The following is a 20,982-nucleotide window of genomic DNA, read 5'->3' as shown; positions in this document are numbered from 1 at the left end:
GACGCCTAACACCACGGCCGGGCCTGCGGCCTCCCACCCGGGCTGCGAAGCGATTTTTCTAAGGGGGAAATTCCTACTCTTCCCATTTCCGTCCTCGTGTCCCTGTCTGCGAAGAGAAGAGCAGGTGTTAATGATGGGGAGAGGGAGAGAGAGAGAAGAGAGGGGCTGTCTACAGTGCACAAAAGGGGAGCGCATTCCGACCTGGTTTTGGAGAATCGCAGCTTTTTAACGCAATTTACAAGTGGGTTCGGAGCTCGGAGCAGGAGGCACATTTCACCGTGCACGGGGCAAGCGTCCACTTCCCGCTGGCCCTACAGGTCGGCACTGATCTCTCAGGCTTCCTCGCACTATTTATTTGTGGAGACACTTTGTGCTACTTCTAAAACCTGACCTCCAATCATTAAGGAGTATTATCAGCTCAATTTTCCCCAAGTTGCCTTAGATAAACAATCCAGCAAGGAGAAAAAAAAAAAAAAAATCCGCCCTGCTCCTCCCGGGCTGAGTGTTTTGCTGTCTCAGTGCCTTATCGCTGTCGCCCGCATACCGCAGCGAGTGACATCAGACCGAAACTACACGGTTTCGCCGGGGACCGGGCACTGCCCCGGGACGCGCGGCAGGTGGATCCCCAAAGCCCGACCTCCCCGCCGCAGGAGACCCGCGCACCCGGCGCCGCGAGCAGCCGCGCGGGACCTGTTGCGCGCCCCCACCCGCCGCCGCCCGAGCCCGGCGCCGGCGCCGCCAGCGATGCACCTGCCCGGCTCGGCTCGGCGCGCCCCAGCCCGCGGGCTCCGAGCGGCCCCGGCCCGGCCCGCCGCCCCCGGCAGCCGCCTGCGGGGGAGGGCGGGGCGTGGGCCGGCGGCAGCGCTGGGCCCGGCTCGGCCCGGCCCGGCCCGGCCCCGGCGGCCGCGCTCACCTTGGCGGCCGCCACTCTGGCGGACATCTTGTCTCTCCCGCGCCGCGCGAGGCTCCTCGGACCCGAAACTCCGCGCCGCCCGCGCTCCTCACGCCACAGCCCCAGTAAACATCCCCGAGAGCGAGCGGGGCGGCGGCCGGCGCGGCCGGAAAGGCCCGGCCCACGGGGAGGGGATTCAACTCGGACAAAAGTCCGGCAAGCGCACGCCCCGCCCGGGTCTCGGCGGCGGGGCGCGCCCGGCCGGCGCCTCCCTCAGAGCGCGGCCACTCGCTCGGCCCCCCGGAGCCCGCGCCGCCCGGCAGCCCCCGCAGCCCCCGCCGCGCCCGCGGGCCTCTCCGCGTCCCCTCAGGAGCCGGCTTCCGCGCCTAACTTCCCCGGAGCGGGAGGCCGGGGAGGAACGCGGCGCCGGCAACTCGGAGCGGCCACGCAAACCTGCCGGCCCGGCCCACTGAGCATGCCCGGCCGGGCGGGGGCGGGGCGAGCGCCGGGGGCGGGGCCGCGGCGGGGCGGGGCGAGCGCCGGGGGCGGGGCCGCGACCCCGGGCGCCGCTTTTCCCGAGTAACTCGGAAAACGGTTTCCGCTGCCTGGCGAAGGTGGTGCGCAGCCCAGCAGGATTCGCCCTGAGCGGAGAGCCTGCCTGTGAGCGCCGCGGCTACCTCGACTTGCTGCGGAGCCGAGCCCTCTGGCCGCGCCGCCGGACCCCGGGCCGCTGCCCCCTGCACCCGGCGGGCCTCCCGGGGGCCGCCGCCGCGAGGAGGACGGAACGCGTCCCGGCTGTGGTCCCGGAAGGCCTGGGCCACGCCGACTGCCCCAGCTGGAACTGGTGCCCGGGCCCGAGAAGCAGCAGCCCTGGCCCAGCCCGCAGGGGCTCCCCAGATGCCTCCTCCTCTTCCTCCTCCTCCTCCCCACGCGTGGACGGGGATGCCCGCGGAGCGTCGTGCCCGGCCGTGCGGCCGCACGAGGAGAAGGGGCGGGCACTGCCAAGCCCGGTCCCCCGCGTCCAGCACAGCGGGCCCGGGCCGGCTCAGAAGCCCCCCGGCAGCCTCTGGCCGAAGTGGGAGCATCGCAGATGTCGGAAATTCTTAGGACCCCCAAATGGCCACCTCCTGACGGCCGTCGGGCAGCAACCGCAGGCGTGGAGAACAGCCCAGACGCCGCTGTAGAAAGATCAGACCTGGCCAAGCGGTGGCCACGCGGGGTGCACGCACATCAAAGGGAGCGGAAAGTACAGCGGCGATCATTTTGCCACCCGACGTTGTCTGAAGGGGGAAACCGCATTCTACAATCCAGCACCGGTTCTCCCGACCCCGCCCCGGGGGGAAAATGGTCGCAGGCATTCTTGTATTTAAAGTCACTCTGCGCATTACTGAAGTATTTGTTGAGGAACTGTGACTACCACTTCTTATGAGCAAATGCCATTCTAAGAACTAAAGGGAGTATTAAAAAAAAAAAAAAGTGGTCATGGGGACAAAATATCGGCCTGTCAGTTAAGAAACCAATTAGGGCACCTGTGACCCGCATCAGGGGAGCTGGGTGGGGGCCCAGCGCCTGACTCCAGCTGTGGGAGGCGGTGGGGAGGGCATAAGCAGTTGGGTTCCTGCCCCCACCCTGGGAAACCGGGACTGAGCTCCTGGCTCCTGGCTTCAGCCTGGTCCAGCCCCAACCACTGTGGACATTTAGAGAGTGAGCCGCGAGAGGGGAGTGCTCTCCTGATACCTCTTCTCGCCCTCTGCGTCTCAAATAAATAAAACAAACGGAAATGAAAGGTGGTCCGGAAGACCTTTCGCATGGTCTTTACCACGTAATAAGAGGTTCAGTCTGCCCAAGAACGGCCTAGAACAGGGCTCACCGCACACTGCAGACAGCTCTCCAGTCCCAGGACACCTGTCACTTTCACATCAAGTCTCCCCCCGGACAGTGGAGATGCTGGGTTACAGCAGTCCGTCACAGCTCTAACACCTGGTCGCAGTTTCCCTTTGCCGTAGTTTAAAACCAAGTGAATCCACACAAGAATACTTCACCTTGAGAATACCACGCTTTAGAGTCACGTTAGGAGCCAGTGTTGTGGCACAGCGGGTTAAGCCACCACCTACAATAGAAAGCATCCCATATTAGAGTCCTGGCTGCTCCACTCCCAATTCAACTTCCTGCTGCTACGCCTGCAGAAGATGGCCCAAGGATCTGGGCCCCTGCCATCCACGTGGGAGACTCGGATGGAGTTCTTGGCTTCAGCCTGGCCCAGCCCTGGCCATTGTGGCCATTAGGAGAGTGAAACAACAGATGGAAGACCTGTCTCTGTTTCTGTCTCTCTCTTTCTCTCTCTGCAACTGCCTTTCAAATAAATAAATCTTTTTTTAAAAAAAACAAATTACAATAATAAAGATATTTTAATGAATAATAGGATCCCTTTTAAAATTTTCAGTGATATTTTAACATCTACATTAAATCATATAAAGTATGTTTTATGTATCACCTTTTCTACAGATATTTGAGAAAGTTTTTGCATTTGTAAAAGTATATGCATTTTTAAAGAATTAAAAATGTAGCTCCATTCTTATAAGAGTTTATTTTTGGCAAGAGGCTTTGATAAGGAAGTGGGAAGTATAAAGCATAATGTCAGAAACACCCCTTTAACAGTTTAATCATCAAACACCAGAACATGTTCAAGTTACACTACAGTGTTCATACTTGCAATATGAACATGGTCACAGCTAACCCACATCATGAGAAGGGACAAAATGCATGTAAATTGGAGATTCTTAAAGTTTAACCAAGAATCTCGGTTGTACAGAGTTAACTTACTTCTGATCATCTAATGCAACTGAACAGGAAACTAAGAAACCACAACACTCACAGCGACAACTTCCTGTGGGATTCTTGGTGTCTGCGGCTCAGAGTGAAAAAAGCGAAATCTTAGTAAACCTTAGCACCGCCTATTGAAACAACCCTGACCAAAAGAACTACTGTAGAAGCACACCGACACTTTATATATATAAACATATACATCTATAAATATGTATATACATACTTCCGTTACAGAAAAGGTCCTTAGAAAACCATGGTGCTGAGGCCGGTGCTGTGACATAGCAGGTAAAGCCACTGCCTGCAGTGCCGGCATCCCATATGGGCGCAGGATTCTAGTCCTGGCTGCTCCAATCCAGCTCTCTGCTATGGCCTGGGAAAGCAGTGAAAGATGGCCCAAGTGCTTGGGCCTCTGCACCCATGTGGGAGACCTAGAAGAAGCTCCTCACTCCTGGCTTCAGATCAGCCTCTCTCTCTCTTTCTGCCTGTGCCTCTCTGTAACTCTGCCTTTCAAATAAATTAATCTTAAAAAAAAAGAAAAAGAAAAAGAAAACCATGGTGCTATTTTTGAGATAAGCTGTGCATAGGGGATATATTATGGCACTGCAGCACAGAGTGAGACAGTCTTGATAATGTCATAGACAAGAACATACAAAACACTACTCGTAGAACATTATCAAGGCATTGTAACCACAGCAAAACATAAGCAATTCTAGGCTCATTCCTAAGCCATATCATATAAGACAAACTCTGAATTTTCCTCTGCCAATGAATTCATAATAATAAATATTAAGTGAGGAAGAACCTTTTAAGACTCATAAAGTTTCCAGATTTCAAAATCCAGTAAGATTTAAAGAAAAATAAGACTTAAGGCATGCAATATCAAATTACCAACATTTTATCTTATTGTGCAAAGTAAAAACCTTTTAAAACAAACATTATCTTCCATTTTTTAAAAAAGCACATTTAATATGAATAACAAGTCATTTTTCATTCAGTTGAGAATACAGCACCATCTCTCCTAGAGAGAACTCCTCCTTTGGGGCCAGCCTTCCATTGACTGAGGCCAGGGGGAGCATTTGCTTGTTGGGGTCCTGAGTTTCACGCGAGCAGACAGATGACAAGCTCCATAAATCCCCGAGTGTCTCTGACTCAGCCCGGAGCCGTCTGCCCTCCACTCTTCACAGCAGCTACTCTGTGTCCTGGGCATTCTGAGGGTCCTCAAAGACCTTCTCCTCGGCCCAAGGAACAGCTCTTCCCAGAACCACAGAGAAACTGGAGATCCAGGAACAGCAACGCGCTTCCCTTCCTGCCTGAACACTGACGAACCCTCGGAGAGCATTGCTTCCCTTCTGATCCTGCCCCTGGATGTTGAATCCCACCTGACGCCCTCGGCTGTGAGCCCTCTCCCCATCATCTCCATCGTCTCCTACACTGCAGAATTCTACCTTGCAGAACTCAAGCTTCCAGAGTGGTTAAGATGCCCCTAGAGACGCTCACGTCCCAAATCTGAGTGCCCGGGCTGCAGTCTCGGCTCTGCTTCCCATTCCAGCTTCCGGCTAATGCCCACCCTGTGAAGCAGCAGGGGACAGTTCCAGTACTTGGGTCCCTGCCACCCACGGGGGAGACCCGGATGAGCTCCTGGGCTCCCGATGTACTTCCTAGCCCAGATTCTGCTGTGGAGCCAACCGAGGAGTGAACCAGCAGATGGGAAGAATCAATCTCTCTCTCTCTCTCTCTCTCTCTCTCTCTCTCTCTCTCCCTTTCAAACAAGTCAATTTTTACAAAAGAATTCAGATTTCCTCTAGTAACCCACTGACACCCCCAGATGCCCTGCAATGGCCTGCACTCATGCAGATGTACATGCCCCCTGCAGAAGCAAGGGCCCTGAACTCGGCTTGGACGTTGCTGTCTTGCATCTGAGCAGTTTTAGTTTTGGATCTGTGTTTTGTAAGGGAAGGTTTGTGGGACAGCAGGCATGCCCTGGGGGTGTGGGGCCTCTGATTTCATGCGGCCCCCACCTCCTGTGGCCTCCCTGGGAGGGGTTCTGGGCTGTCCACTCTGATGAGGGGTTCTGATGCTCCTCTGGCCCTCCCCACCCTGCCCTACCACCTCTGTCCTGGACAAGGATCTGAGCATGGGATGGGGTTGAGTACGTGGACTTCCAGCCTCTTAGGTCACACAAGAGCCCAAGCAGGTCGAGCCACTTCCCCAGCTGGTGCAAACCACGTCTCAGCTGGGTGCCAAGCCGTCCAGACAGGGACTTTAACCATCTTGGGTGGTGGCTGTCTACTGTGGGTTAGAGCAGCAGGCCTGGGGCTCTACTTCCCCAGACAAGCCAGCAGGCCCAGCACAGCACATCAGCACACGCACAGAAGGACCTCAGGCTCTGGGAGAGTCTGTGCCTGTTGTGGCTTCCTTCCCTCGGGCCCAGAGATGCCTCGGGGGCTGGCTGCCTGGCTGGGGACCAGCATCCTCTCTTCCTCCTTCCACCCTTCCTGAGTCTGGCTGTTTGTCTCTTCGGGCCATGAAATATGAACTGTGAGATTTCAATGATTCCTCACGTTGCTTAAATACTCTGAGGTTTGCGTTGAACACTGGTGTCACACAACATAAACACCAAAAATTCTTGCTGGTTATTCACATTTTTTAAAGATTTATTTATTTATTTTAAAGGCAGAAATATATGGTGGGGAGAGGGGGAGGGAGAGAGAGAGAGAAAATCTTCTATCTCTGGTTCACTCCCCAAATGGCCCGGGTGGGGCCAGGCTGAAGCCAGGAGCCTCCTCCAGGTCTCCCACATGGGTGTGGGGGCCCAAGCACTTGGGTCATCTACTGCTTTCTCAGGTGCATTAGCAGGGAGCTGGATTGGAAGAAGAGCAGCTATACACAAACTGGCACCCATATGGGATGGTGGCACTGCAGGTGGAGGTTTAACTTTCTACACCACAGCACCGCCTCCTAGTTATTCCCATTTAGACACTCTCCTCGCAGCATGTGGCAAGCGTCCCAGGTCTCTCTGCTCGCACAAGCCCAGGTCCCTCCGCACCCACCCCTTGTCTCCGTGATTATATCACACAATGAAAATCTGCCTCAGCATTTAAAAATTTCTCTCTCTCTCTGCCTTTCAAATAAAATGAAAAGTAAATAAGTAAAAAGATTTTAAGACTTTGTAAAAGAGAATAAAATACATATACTTTTTCCAAAAAAAAAATCAGGAAAACTCAGAAGAAATAAAAATATTACTTTTAGAGGAGGGAGAAGCCAGTAAAGATGAGACTTTTCTAGCTAAACTCTGTAAATTTGTATGACTTTAGAAAAATTAAAATATGGGCCTTTTATGTAGAAAAAATGAAATCAAGATAAAAGCAATCTGAAAAAGCTGAAAACAAACTGGAGAAAACTTAATTTACATTAAACTGGTAAGCTAACCATGCAGAAAAGAGAATTGTTTCCAAGAACCCTAACATGTTCTCAGAAAAACAGCATTGCAAAGAAATCTCCAATTTCATTCAGTAGTCTGTTACCATATTACTTTGTTATATGAGTGTGTGTGCATTAACTAACTCAAACTGTTACCTAGTTGATAGCTTATGATCTATATATCATGTACTAACTAGTACACATTATTATATTTAACATACAGTAGCATTAACATACATCTCTTTCAAATATCAGCATTACTAAATATATAATAGTTTCAAAGTGACGTATAAATATATGCACAATTTCAAACGTATATCAGTATATGCTAGTAACACTAATATTGCATGTTACTAGACTAATAGATGTTATTGTATGTTAACATTGTTAGGAACCAAGATATTTCAACTAAGAGAAAAGAGAAATAAGTATAAAATCAAAGAAGTTCAATAAAATTTTTAAAATTCAAATTTAAGTTGGAAAAAAATCAGTATAACAATATTATATTATACTTATTTCTACCTCTGATCATTGAAAAAGATTAGAAGCAATGACAACTCAATAGCATTGAGAACTCCTTATGCCCATATCATAATCTCCACTCAGGAACTGCTGAATGCAGGTCTCAAGCAAGAAATACTTGAGTACAAGATAATCTCAAAATATTTAACTGTGCCAGAAAACAAGAGAGTTCTCCACAAATAACGGATAAAAAGGATACAGAAGCCAACAACCTGGAGCTCCCAAGGGCCAAAGATGATACAATTTGACCCTCAAAAGAAAGAAAAAGAATGCAATTGACTGAAACATACTATCCAGAACTCATGAATTCCTAATAACAAGAAAACAGGAAGAAAGGGAGACAACACCCAAAATAACATTAACTTACTGAGCAGCCCTGGATATAACCTGGGCATCAACTCCTTACTCCGTAAGCTGTCAACTAAAAGGAAAGAATACATTTTGTATTGACTGTTACTCAGATGGGAAGTTCCTCCGAGAGCAGCTCCCGCTAAGAAATCTAGAAGGAAGAGAGACTAAGACCATTTTCTTGGACACTTCATAGATTCACGCAATGATCATCAAAGGATCCGCCCTGGTACCGAAAATAAGGCAAATACGCATTTGTGCCTCCCACCCCAGGCAACAGGAAGCATTGTCTAGGAAGCAGAAGCAGATCTGAATGAAGTCCAGCCCACAGGGACAGAAATGCCGGGGATGGATGGGCAAGACAAACGCCTCTACCTGGAAGCAAAGACAAAGCTGGGTGGTTCTATACGGGAAACCGTGTTTCCAACAAGGTAACAGAAAAAAGGCAAAGCAAAGTCAGTTGGGACATTTGTGGACCTCATGTGGGCTTCTTTCAAAATCTTACTGTAAAAAGATATTTTCAAGACAGTTGAGAACTCTGATTATAAGCTGAGCATTAGGGGATACCAAGAAGTGACAATGACATCGTGGCCGTATAAGAAGTCACCCCTTTCTAGGATACACATATTGAAACACAGAGAAAGTTATGAAGAAAAGAGAAGAGGCCAACAGAATTTTAAAAATCGGTTAATCCAGGTAAGAAGCAAATGGAGAGTTGACTATCCTGCAGTATCTGTTTCCTTGGCGGTGGGGAAGGAGGGTTGAGTGCTGGTGTACATTTGACTTTGTTTTTATCAGACAATCAACAAAATAGAGATACTCTGTGAGCTAAGGTTGGTAGGCTATAAGCCGTGGTCATAAATTCTTCCCATCCCTGTGTCAGTGTGGCACGGCAGCTCTTCCCATCAACAGGGGGAGTCTTTCCTCCGATCCCTTGATGAGCAGTGTGACCCGTTTTGATCAAAGGGCAAACAGGACACACCCGGAGGCTTGGAAAGCACTTGGGCCTTGAGGCCTGCTCTCCTGGGTTGCTAAAAATCCTGAGACCATCATGGGAGAAGCCCAGAGAAATGAAAGGCCATAGCTGACAATCTGCCAACCTCTAGGGAAGGGGAATTCACCCACCCCCAGACAAGCCACAAACTTGCTGCATCTCTGTGCACCAGGCAAGCCCAGCCAAAGACCCACTCAGCTGATCTGAGCTCTGCTCACAGAATCACAATTCTGTCTGAAATGCTAAGCGCTGGGGAGGTTTGTTGCACAGCAGGAACTGAGATTAAGGCTAACCCCACAGATGTAATATACACATATGTACACACATGCACACACACGCAGACGAGCTTAGCACTGCGGAGTGCCTGGCGTGTACTCAAGGTTTGTGAGTGGAGATTTCATGTCACCAGAAAACGCTCTATCTGGTAGCCGGCACTGCGGCACAGCAGGTTAAGCTGCCGCCTGCAGCGCCAGCATCCCATGTGGCACCAGTTTGAGTCCCGGCTGCCCCACTTCTGATCCAGCTCCCTGCTGATGCACCTGGGAAAGCAGCAGAAGATGGCCCAAGTGTTTGGGTCCCTGTATCCATGTAGGAGACCTGGATGAAGCTCCTGGCTCCTGGCTTCAGCCTGGCCCAGTCCCAGCTGTTGAGGCCATTTGGTGAGTGAAACAGTAGATGGAAGATCTCTTCTCTCTCCCTCTCTCTCTGTAACTTTGCATTTCAAACAAATCAATCTTTAAAAAAAAAAAATTCAAGTAAATTATGACTGATCCATTTAGCTGAATCATGTAACTTTAACATAATCCTCAGGAAGGGATTTGGCCTCATATTTAAGACACTGGTTAGGATGCCCCCGTACCACACTGGAGTACCTTGTGCCCCAGTAACACACTGGAGTACCTGGGTTCAAGTCATAGCTCTGGCTCCTGATTCCAGCTTCCTACCAATGCAAACCCTGGGAGGCAGCAGTGATCACTCAAGTAATTACCCTGGCCATTGTAAGCATCTGGGGAGTGAACCAGCGGATGGGAATATTTGCTGTGTCTCTCAAATCAATAAATAATTAACTTAAAAAATAATTCCCAGGCCGGCGCCGCGGCTCAATAGGCTAATCCTCCGCCTAGCGGCGCCGGCACACCAGGTTCTAGTCCCGGTCCGGGCACCGATCCTGTCCCGGTTGCCCCTCTTCCAGGCCAGCTCTCTGCCGTGGCCAGGGAGTGCAGTGGAGGATGGCCCAAGCCCTTGGGCCCTGCACCCCATGGGAGACCAGGATAAACACCTGGCTCCTGCCATCGGATCAGCGCGGTGCGCTGGCCGCAGCGCGCTACCGCGGCGGCCATTGGAGGGTGAACCAACGGCAAAAGGAAGACCTTTCTCTCTGTCTCTCTCTCTCACTGTCCACTCTGCCTGTCAAAAAAATAAAAAAAATAAAATAAAAAATAAAAAAAAAATAAAGAAATAAAGAAGAAAAAAAAAAAATTCCCACAGGATTGCGTAGCTCCTCTTAATATCATTAGCAAAACACTGTCCTCGTGAAGGAAAAATTCAAGATAGCTAAATATGCCTCCATACTAGTAGCTACTTATTTGGAAAATATTTTAAAATTAATTTGATGCTTTAATTTTTGATGAATACAGCTATTTTCAGAACATTAGAATTACTGTCTGCACAAATGCCACCCACATGTACATGATGATTTATCTAACCTCTTTATGTTTTTTTAAACAGTATAATTTTTAAAAGATTTATCTATTTATTTAAAAGACAGCATGAAAGAAAGAGGGGAAAGGCACACAGAAAGAGGTCTTCCATCCTTTGGTTCTCTCCCCAAATGCTTGACAACAGCCAGGGATGGGCCAGGCCAGGCCAAAGCCAAGAGTCAGGAGCCAGGAACTCCATCCAGGTTTCCTTTGTTGGTGGCAGCAACCCAAGTACCCAAGTACACCCATGTGCATTAGCAGGGAGCTGGATCAGAAGCAGGGAGGAGCCGGGACTTGAACCAGGCCCTCCAGTGTGGGAGGCAACCCAAGTGGTGGCTTAAACCCAATGTGCCACTATGCCTGCACCCATAAAATTTTTATTTTATTTTTTTAAAGATTTATTTATTTGAGAGGCAGAGTTAGAGAGTAGGAGAAACACAGAGAGAAGTCTTCTATCTGCTGGTTCATTCCCCAAATAGCCACAATTGCTGGAGCTGGGCCGATCCAAAGCCAGGAGCCAGGAGCTTCTCTTGGGTCTCCCACACAGGTGCAGGGGCCCAGGGACTTGGGCCATCTTTTGCTGCTTTCTCAGGCACATTAGCAGAGAGCTGGCTTGAAAGTGGAGCAGCCGGGATACCAACCAGTGCCCATAAGGGATGCTGGCATCACAGGCAGAGTTTTAACCTACTATGTCACAGCACTGGCCCCAAGTATAATTTTTTATAAGTACATTTTTTAAAGAACTAGAATCGTATGAGTAAATGATGATATTTTATACTATTTTGCATGATCAAACTATTACATTGTAAATGTAGCCTTGGAGGGGCTAAGGTTTGGAATTAACATTTGTCAGCAAGGTTGAACCACACAAAAACTCATTAAATACGGTATTCAGGAAGAATGGACATTAAACGCTAAGGATAATCGGTGGCAGCTTCCTTATGTGTGAAACTCAACTTGAAAAAAAGGGCAACTTGGGGCTGAGCTGCAGGTGGGTGCGGCAAATACCAGGGCAGCACAGGGCTCCCTGGCCCTGGGGAGCCCTCCACTGCCTGCTGCTGGCTATCACCTCGCCTCCCTGCAGGGTAACACAAAGGCCCAGGACAGCCATCAGCCTCCCTGCCATCCTTCCCAACACTAAGCTGATGTTCTCTGGTGAACAAAGCGTGGACACAGATGGTGAAGGCATCAGAGTGCACAAGACCTGGGCGTGGTCTTCTGGGAGAAAGTTTCTTCATCCACACAATGGAGGGGCAAGGTAGCTGGGGAGTGGGCGGGGTGGGGAATGGCTATCTGAACTCTAAGTAGTTAAAAGCCTAAGATCTTTTTCCTCCCAGAGGCCAGTGTGGGATGTGTTTATTTCTGGATCATACAAGTTTTAGAAAGATACATATTATAATAAAACTGCATACTTTGTGTCTATGACAAGCCCTAATTTTAAATGTGTTTCATTTTAAATGTGAGGACTATTTCCATAAGGGAGTGCATATTATGCGAAAATCAGAAGTTTTATAAAAGCTGCGCCAATTACAAAACACACACAGAAACCCAGTGAGCCTTAAGTGTGTGTGTGGGAGAGTGTGTTTTGAAAGGGTGTGGTTTCCTCTGGATTGTTTGGAAACACTCTGACAAAGCCAAGTTCATTTCTCTGATATCCTGAACACAGCAAGGAACTGGTGCCCAAAATAGCATAAGGTAAGATCATACTTATACCTAGAATCGGTTTCAGTCAGCTAAGAAATGTGCTGAACCACCAGAAGACTTCAAATTTGCATTCTTCTTTTTGGAGACCATCCTCACCATGAACTGTAATAGAAAATTTAGTAACACCTAGAATACTTTCACTCATTCATTCATGCATTCATTCATTTTTTTTCATCTCTCCAACAAACATGGATGCTTCTCTAACTATGTGCCAGGTACTGATTTTTTTCTAAAATTTCCAGCCCCCCCCCCTTTTCATTTTAAATTTAGCATTCCCTTCCACGCCTATCTTTGTTAGGGACTGCATTCAGATTATTCATGGATATATTTAAATTGCTGACATTATGAGCAGAATACTTAGTAGGGGAAAAATGCAACCCACAGGGTCAAAACTTCACAGGGTGACGGTGACGCAGGAGGAGCCAAGACGTGCGTGAGCAGCGTGGGACTGGCTTCAGTGTCCCCACCTGGGGGGATCCGGAGGAGGGTCAGGAAGCCAGACCAGCTGTGCTGGTGCTTTTTACGGCTTCTATTGTTCTGAGAAGTTACTCAAGGACTGACCAGTTTTTACAGAGTCAACCCAGGACACAGCCATGACAGACAAGACAATAAAATGCAGGGCTGTTCTCCAAATTCTCCTGTTAAAAGCTAATCACCAATATGATAGAGCCTCGAGGAGGTGACTGGGCCACTGGGATGATGAACTTGATAAAAAGGGCTGGAGGGAGGGACTCGCCGCCCTCTCTGCCTGCAGGGACACAGCGTCCGGACCACAGAGGAAGCCGTGCCAGGGCGCCAGGGCGAGGCTGAGAGCACTCCTCACCTGATTCCAAATCTGTGGGCACCCCGTGCTCTGGGCTCCTTTAAAATAACTACAGATTATTCTGTCCTTTACAAGAGGCTGCTTCCCTGAGGTTTTTTAAAAGAATTTTTAAAATTTATTTGAAAGGCAGGATTACAGAGAACCATGAAAGATAAATTTCTACTGTGTATACATTAATTATATTTTGTCATAGAAGAGCAGACTGAGATAGAAAGGAAATGATTATACATGTTACACTGTAAGCTAAAAACTAGATGCCTATGTGGGATTATACATTAGTCTGTGTTATTTACCTGCTACAGAAATGTTAATATTTAAACAAAACACCATTAGAACTGGTTAACAGTGCCAATTAGTAGCCATTAATAGGAAGAATTAAGAGAAAAGTGGGGAAAATATAGCAATACTTAAAATGCTTCTGTTCTCTGACACAGTGATTTATTCTTAATTCTTTACTGGCTTTTCAAATTCAGTAGGTTTAACATTGTGTATACTTAGGATATGCACATACTGGACTTTCCAAAGGAACATAACACAGCATGGCTAGCGAAACAGGTATTACCTATATTTAATAACAAGCCAACACAATGTCCTGTTTCTTTCTGCTCCCTGATCCAGGATGCAGGGTGTTTCTACCATTTCCTCTCCCAATAATGCTCCTCCGGACTGCCTGCAGCTGGGAGGCCAGCCCTCCTGCTCGGACGGACGGAGCCGGCGGCAGCACTTAATGTCGGTGCCTGGAAAACTCACCTTGACTTACTGCTCTGCCCCGCCTGCTGCCAGTCCGGCATGATCACATCCAGCGAATCAGCCTCTCGCAGAAGCACTTGCGCATGGCATGCCTACGATTTTACTTATTAGCAAGAGACTGCCCTCTCCAGAACTGTCCATCCATTTGGCTGTAAATCAGGTTGCCTTCATCCATAAATTCATCATACAGGCTCCTCATATCCTAAATATCCACTGTTCCATAAACATTGTTGCTTTAAAATAGTTACAGATTATTCTGTCATTTACAAGAGGCTGCAAACTGCTCTCTCTACTCAGCCTCCCACGACGTTTTCTTTCTTTTTTTTTTAAGAATTATTTTATTTATTTGAAAGGCAGAGTTAGAAAGAGAGGGAGAGACAGAGAAAGAGATTTTCCATCCACTGGGTCACTTTCCAAATGCTGCAACAGCTGGGGCTGGGCCAGGCCAAAGTCAGGAACCTGAAACTCCATCTGGATCTCCCACGTGGGTGGCCCTGGCCCAAACACTCTGGCCATGCTCTCTGCTCTTCCAGGCACATTAGCAGGAAGCTGGATCAAAAGTGGAGCAGTTGGCTGGCGCCGCAGCTCACTAGGCTAATCCTCCGCCTGCAGCGCCGGCACCCTGAGTTCTAGTCCTGGTCAGGGCGCCGGTTCTGTCCCAGTTGCTCCTCTTCCAGGCCAGCTCTCTGCTGTGGCCTGGGAAGGCAGTGGAGGACAGCCCTAGTGCTTGGGCCCTGCACCTGCATAGGAGATCAGGAGGAAGCACCTGGCTCCTGGCTTTGGATCAGCGCGATGCGCCGGCCATAGCGGCCATGGGGGGGGTGAACCAACGGAAAAAGGAAGACCTTTTTCTGTCTCTCTCTCTCACTGTCCACTCTGCCTATCAAAAATAAATTAATAAATAAAAAGAAATAAATAGAAAAAACAAGACATTAAGGCTAGCAAAACGCAAACATAGTGTTCAGATTCTACCAGTGGTACACGTATTTGTCACGCGTGCGCGTGTATGTGTGTGTGTGTGCCTTTGCGGCTCTGTGCAACTTCATCTCAGTGCAGTCTTGTTTACCCACCACCACCTGCACACTCAGCAGTACCTTCAACCAAGAGACTCCATGCAACCGCACCCCAGCCCTGCCTCTCACCCACAACCCCTGGCAACTACTCATCTGCTCTCCCTCTCTGTAATTATGCTACTGCACGAATGTTCCCTGTGTGAACTCATACCACATGTGAGCTTTTGCAGTCGGCTTTTGTCACTCAGCATACTTTCCTGCGGCTGAAACAAGCTGATGCCTGTACCGATGGTTCCTTCCATGGTCCCACAGCAGGCGTCCACGGTCTGGCTGCATCACAGCTGGTTCCACCATCACCCACTAAACAACATTCGAGTAGTTTCCAATATTTGGCTGTTCGGAATACTCATGAACAAATCACCCTGTGAAAATAACTGTGCATTTCTCTGGAATAAATAACTTCTTAGGAAGGCCGATGCGGAGCTGTATGGTAAATCCATTCTGAGTTCTGAAAGGAACTACCGCACTGTTTTGCAGACCCAACAACAACACGTGTTATCCAGCTTATCCGAATCCTTGCCAACATCAGGCATTGCACCATTTTCTCTCTTTAGCCATTGTGATCGGTGCATACTGTTATCCTGTGCTTTTAATTTGCATTTCTTTGATGGCTAATGCATTTAACACATTTCCATATACTTACCTGCCACCTGTACGTCCTTCGGTGAGCTCTCGTTGACTTTGTTTTTTAACAGAATTTTTTATTTTATTTTTTTTACTATTCCGTTTTGAGAGTTCCTCATATATTCTAGACAAAAGGACATTGTTGAATATGTGGTTTGCAAACATCTTCTCCCTTTCTTTTTATTCTTTCAGCAGCCTGCTTTCCAGAAAAGGTTAAGTTTGATGAGTTCCAATTTATCGGTTTTTCTTCCTACAGATCTTGTTCTTGGTGTCACATCACCCAGGGCTAAGGTCTGAGTGTTTTCTCTTCTTTTTTTTTTTTGCTTTTGAAAAATGCTCATTGCATTTTCTGATTACATGATAAATGAAAATAAAGTTATAAAATGTATGGCTTTAAAAATACATTTTTAAAAACTTTTATTTAATGAATATAAATTTCCAATGTACAGCTTATGGATTACAGTGGCTTCCCCCTCCCATAACTTCCCTCCCACCCGCAACCCTCCCCTCTCCCACTCCCTCTCCCCTAAAAATACATTTTTAAATGTTATGAAATAAATGTTCATTTTAAAAAATTTGACTATTCCAAGACACATGGCCTGGAGAAGGATTACTTTAGGTTTTATAAATGTGTCCATCATTTTAAAATCACTTGTTAATTTAAACCTTTCTCGAGAATAATGTTAAGCAAAGGAGCACAGATTTTACACATAAGTTGTAAAATCCAAGCTGTAGTTTAGTTGAGAAAGTCCCATTTAACTTGGTTGTCCTTTTCTGGTACCTTTTTAAAATTTTTTGAAGCAATTTATTTTTTTAAAAAAAGAGTCATTTCATTGCTGTCTGAGTTTTTGTCACAACTGCACACGTCATCAAAGAACTCGCTGGTCACCTCATCCTTGCTTCGACGCTGACAAAGGTCACCCCGCACCCCTGCACAAACAGCACGTGAGTTTCTGTTTTTCTTTTCTCCATCTCATCCTCAAAGTATCTCCAACTTAGAGAAGGACATCCTTCCTGTCCAATAGTTTGAAAATAATGACTCAGTGGCAGGCTAACATTTCCAACTCACAAAGCTAAAAATGGAGGCCACTTCCTTCCGTGTGTACAAATGCTAGCACCCCAGCCAGGGCTTCCGCACACCAAGGAAACTGAAAAGCGACCCAGAACTTGCATGATGAAACACCCCTGGGAAACACGGCATGGCTTCCTGTGTCGGGGGAGGGGGGAGGAAAGCGCTTCCTAGGTGAGATCATCTCTGTTCCTTTGGTAAGGTTATAGGCGATGGAATTTCCAAAATTTATGTTTGTCCTGTCTGCCAAATATGAAGACAGATGAGCTAACTTTCCTTTGTATTTGAGCAAGACACCTGCTGTATGCTTTCTGAGATTTCATTAAAGTCTCCATAGAAATCAGGAAGATCATACAGAATGTTATTTTCCAAATTAAAATGCCTAAGACCTTGCGGGAACATGTTGTCGGCAGATCTAATGCTCCCCTGGACTTAAACTGCAGAGTGGTGTCGCTGCTAGGACGAAGACGAGGACCTGTACTGTACGCTACAAAGGGCCAGACCCCTGCTGTCAAGATTCCCCCCCATTGGCCCACAGGGCACTGTTTGCAACCTCTGAACTGGGGTTCATAGAACAATGGGCATGTGTGTGTGCGCGTGTGTGCGGGAATGAAGCCATGATGCGGTTCACGTGGCTGCTATGCCTGAGGCCACTCAGCAGCGGCTGTTTGTGAGCGGGCTCTGGTGTCCTGGGGAGATGGAAAAACCTTTTGACTGGGAAGCGCTTGCTTATCTCAGCCCACATTAGTGAGAGGCGGGCTCCATGTGTGTGCCTTCGCTGCGCCCTTCCCAATCTCTGCTCTGTGTAAGGTGTAGTACGCTCACTTGAATGATTTGCTTCCTTAATGCAACTGTACACGTCCTTTCTCCTGTCCGGGTCATGCTGGCACTGGCACTGTAATCACTTTCATAGCAATTATGTGAATTCTGAAAGTCGGATCAGAATGTCAGCATGCCAACATTCTACCTAGCGCTATCTTGATGCAAAGCATGACAGTTAATGGACCTTAGGATGACAGCTCCCTTAACTGCGCACTTAGGTCACGTGGTTCCAAGTGATGCAACCATGAATCATCTGCTATGGTGAACCACAAACCACCTTTGCCAACATCAGCTGTGGGGCAATCGGGACAGAGACAACAGAGGACAGATAACCTGTGCAGCACCCATCTGATGCTGGAGACAGCATTGCCCTCAGTCCTTAATTTGGGGGCTGGGTCGTTCCCCACTCCCCTCTGATGTTCAGCACCCAAGGCTAAACACTGGTGCTGGGGAGTGCTTTCCTGAGATGCAGGATCTTCAGTGTTAAAAACAGGACAGGCTGAGGCAGTCCAGGACAGCAGGTCACCCTGGTTTTATGTACAGAAGCACCATCCTAAAGATTCCTTAGAGCTGGATGGCTCCTCTTACTGTCTCTGGTCCTCCCTTTCCTGGAAGGTGTTAGCTCCAGAGCACTGTGGAGAGATGCTTGAAATAGCAGATAAACCAGCCTCTTCCCCTGCTTGTCTACTCCCTCCCCAGCCAGTCCTAGTCCAGAAACTGAAACTGAACTTAGCCTCCTGGCCTTCTCTGTGTCCCACTGGGGAAGAGACAGGTGTTGGGAAGGTACATTCTAAATGAGGACGCCTCTGGGGAGCAAGCTGCTAAATGCCTCCCGGGAGCCAACGGTCAGATGCCACAGCAGGGCATCCCCATGAGGACAGAGGGCATCATTCTCCATCATCCAGTCACTGTGCCCTCATTAGATGCCACTCCCTCTGCCAGGTGTTCGGGACACAAGAAAGAACAAGAAAAAGCTCCAAGTCCTCCAAGAACCAAAGTTCAGGGAAGGATGCACAGTAAGATATAAGGGAGTCAGGACTAAGACACAGGGAATGCAAAGAGAGAGAGGGAGCTCCACTCAGACCGGGGACTTGGGGAAGGGTCCCCGCCCAAGATGGTATGGCAGATACAGGACTATCTGAAAAAGCCACCCACGAACCTGAGAGTAAGGGTTCCCACACTCCAGAGTCCTTGAACTCGATGTTAAAGGGCACCAGGGCGAGGGCTGCTCTTCTAAGAACACAACATTGGCATTTCCCAAGAGCACCAAGAACAAGAGGGCGGACTGGGACTGAGCTGGGCTGGCGACAACCAGCCTAGGAGCCTGCACCATAGCCACTGGGACACATCAGGGTTCACCCTGGTGTGACCTAGACCAGCCTATGGTTTGGTCTGGTCAGCCCACGACAAAAAGCTGACCAGACAGAAATATGGGGGGGGGGATATTTCAGCCAACATATATAACCAACTGAAAATAATTTATACTTGTTCATATTTACAAACAACCTGCTAATTAAAAGTGATTCTTAACTCCTCATTAAAAGGAGACCCACCCTTCAGAACCTATACTTTGCAACACTCGGCTACCATTTCATTGGAGTTACTGGATAAGCAAAATACATAAAGGCTGCATTTCTTTATGTGCTGTCATTTTGCTTTTTGACTAATTCCAACCTTCTCTGTCTTCCATTAGCCTGACTTGGTGATATTCTGCCGTGTGTGGTCCCTAAAGTCCCGCCTTTGTGTCTCAACTCGCTGGCCATGATAGAAGAAATATTAAATTCTCAGGACTTTTAAAAGGTCAAAACCATAGCCTCTCTTTCCTAATTTTAAATGATTATATAAACCACTGGGAATGTAATATGCATCATGATGAATGCAATCCATATCTCATGATTTTTTTTTTTTTGACAGATAGAGTTAGTGAGAGAGAGAAACAGAGAGAAAGGTCTTCCTTCCGTTGGTTCACCCCCCAAATGGCCGCCATGGCTGGAACTATGCCGTTCTGAAGCCAGGAGCCAGGTGCTTCCTCCTGGTCTCCCACGTGGGTGCAGGGGCCCAAGCACTTGGGCCATCCTCCACTGCCCCCCCCGGGGCTACAGCAGAGAGCTGGACCGGAAGAGGAGCAACCAGGACCAGAACATGGGATGCTGGTGCCGCAGGCGGAAGATTAACCAAGTGAGCCACGGCGCCGGCCTCCGTATCTCATGATTTTAACTCAGGTGTGATTAAGATCAAATTAAAGTCAGGGGCTCTGCCTTCTCATGTCTTGTATGTACACATACATAATAAATGCACATAATGAACATACGGTATTAAATGTTATTTCTCATATATTCACCATATAGACCTTACAACCACAGATCAAGTTGTTTCACCACCCTAACTGGAGCTTCTGAAGCCCACAGTCCCTTTGAGAATTACCATAAGCAGAGACATTTCCAAAAGTGGTGGGCGACAGGCAGGCTTTCTGATCTGGAGAGCTGACTGCAAGATCCAAGTTAGACGATTTTATTTTGAGAGAGAGATGAAAACCTGAGCAGGTGACAGCTTCCACATGTAAGTATAAAAGGAGGGCAAACGCACGATCAGAAATGCAAATCACTACTGAAGAATCAAGAAGAGCTATTTTGCATTCTCTTAACACCTGCTGCCTACAGACAGAATAAATTTTCTTTCGTTATCCTTTTCTTCTCCAGATGAGAAAAATTTTTCACTTTTGAAATATTGAATGTCTCTGTTTTCAGACAAGCAAAGTTGGTAACAGTCTTGGTTTTGCACCCGGTACGTTGTCTACATGTAGACCATCTGCCTAACTTTTCTGAGTCCCAGTGTCCTTATCAATACAAAGAGGGACAATTATTGCTTTTTGTAAATGTTGGTGCTGTGAAGCTTCAATAAACTCACAGATGAGAGCAAGCACTCAAAAGACATGAGTCAAAATGTTCATTTTTAAAATCTTATTTATTTCATTTATTTGAGAGACAGAGCTATAGAGACAGACAGAGACAGAGACAGAGAGACAAGACAGGGAAATCTCCCATCTTCTGTGCACTCTCCAAATGCTCAAAACAGATGGGGTTGGACCAGGAGCCAGTAACCTAATCTACATCTCCCAGGTGGGTGGCAGGGACCCAACTACTTGAGCCATCACTCACTGCCTTCCAGGGTGCACACTAATAGTGAGCTGGAATGGAGAACGGATGGGGGGGATCCGGATGAGAATGGATGCAGGCATCCCTAAAGGTATCTGAAGCCACTGCACCAAACGCCTGCCCCTGAAACTGCTCTTTTTTTTTTTTTGACAGGCAGAGTGGACAGTGAGAGAGAGAGACAGAAAGGTCTTCCTTTGCAGTTCGTTCACCCTCCAATGGCCGCCGCGGCTGGTGTGCTGCGGCCGGCGCACTGCGCTGAT

General features: G+C 48.1%; 1 protein-coding gene across 4 annotated transcripts in view; it reads right to left on the bottom strand.

The window, feature by feature from the left end:
* TJP1 (tight junction protein 1) overlaps nt 1-20,982 on the bottom strand; it is a 252,979-nt gene that overhangs the window by 103,404 nt on the left and 128,593 nt on the right. Inside the window, exon 1 of one of the 4 annotated variants that reach the window (XM_062204985.1) lies at nt 1,279-1,301. The exons of 2 other annotated variants lie outside the window; for them this stretch is intronic. Coding sequence is in view for 1 of the 2 variants with exons in the window: in XM_062204984.1 (XP_062060968.1) it covers nt 914-940 (27 nt within the window). In the remaining variant the exon portion in view is untranslated. Of the gene's footprint in view, nt 1-913; nt 1,111-1,278; nt 1,302-20,982 lie in introns of those variants that run through there. One more of the 4 variants, XM_062204984.1, reaches the window with a different exon arrangement.

This window comes from Lepus europaeus, chromosome 11 (genome assembly GCF_033115175.1).
Source record: "Lepus europaeus isolate LE1 chromosome 11, mLepTim1.pri, whole genome shotgun sequence".
Taxonomy (NCBI): Eukaryota; Metazoa; Chordata; class Mammalia; order Lagomorpha; family Leporidae; genus Lepus; species Lepus europaeus.
The sequence above is the reverse complement of the archived record's forward strand: the minus strand, read 5'-3'. Positions and strand labels throughout refer to the sequence as shown.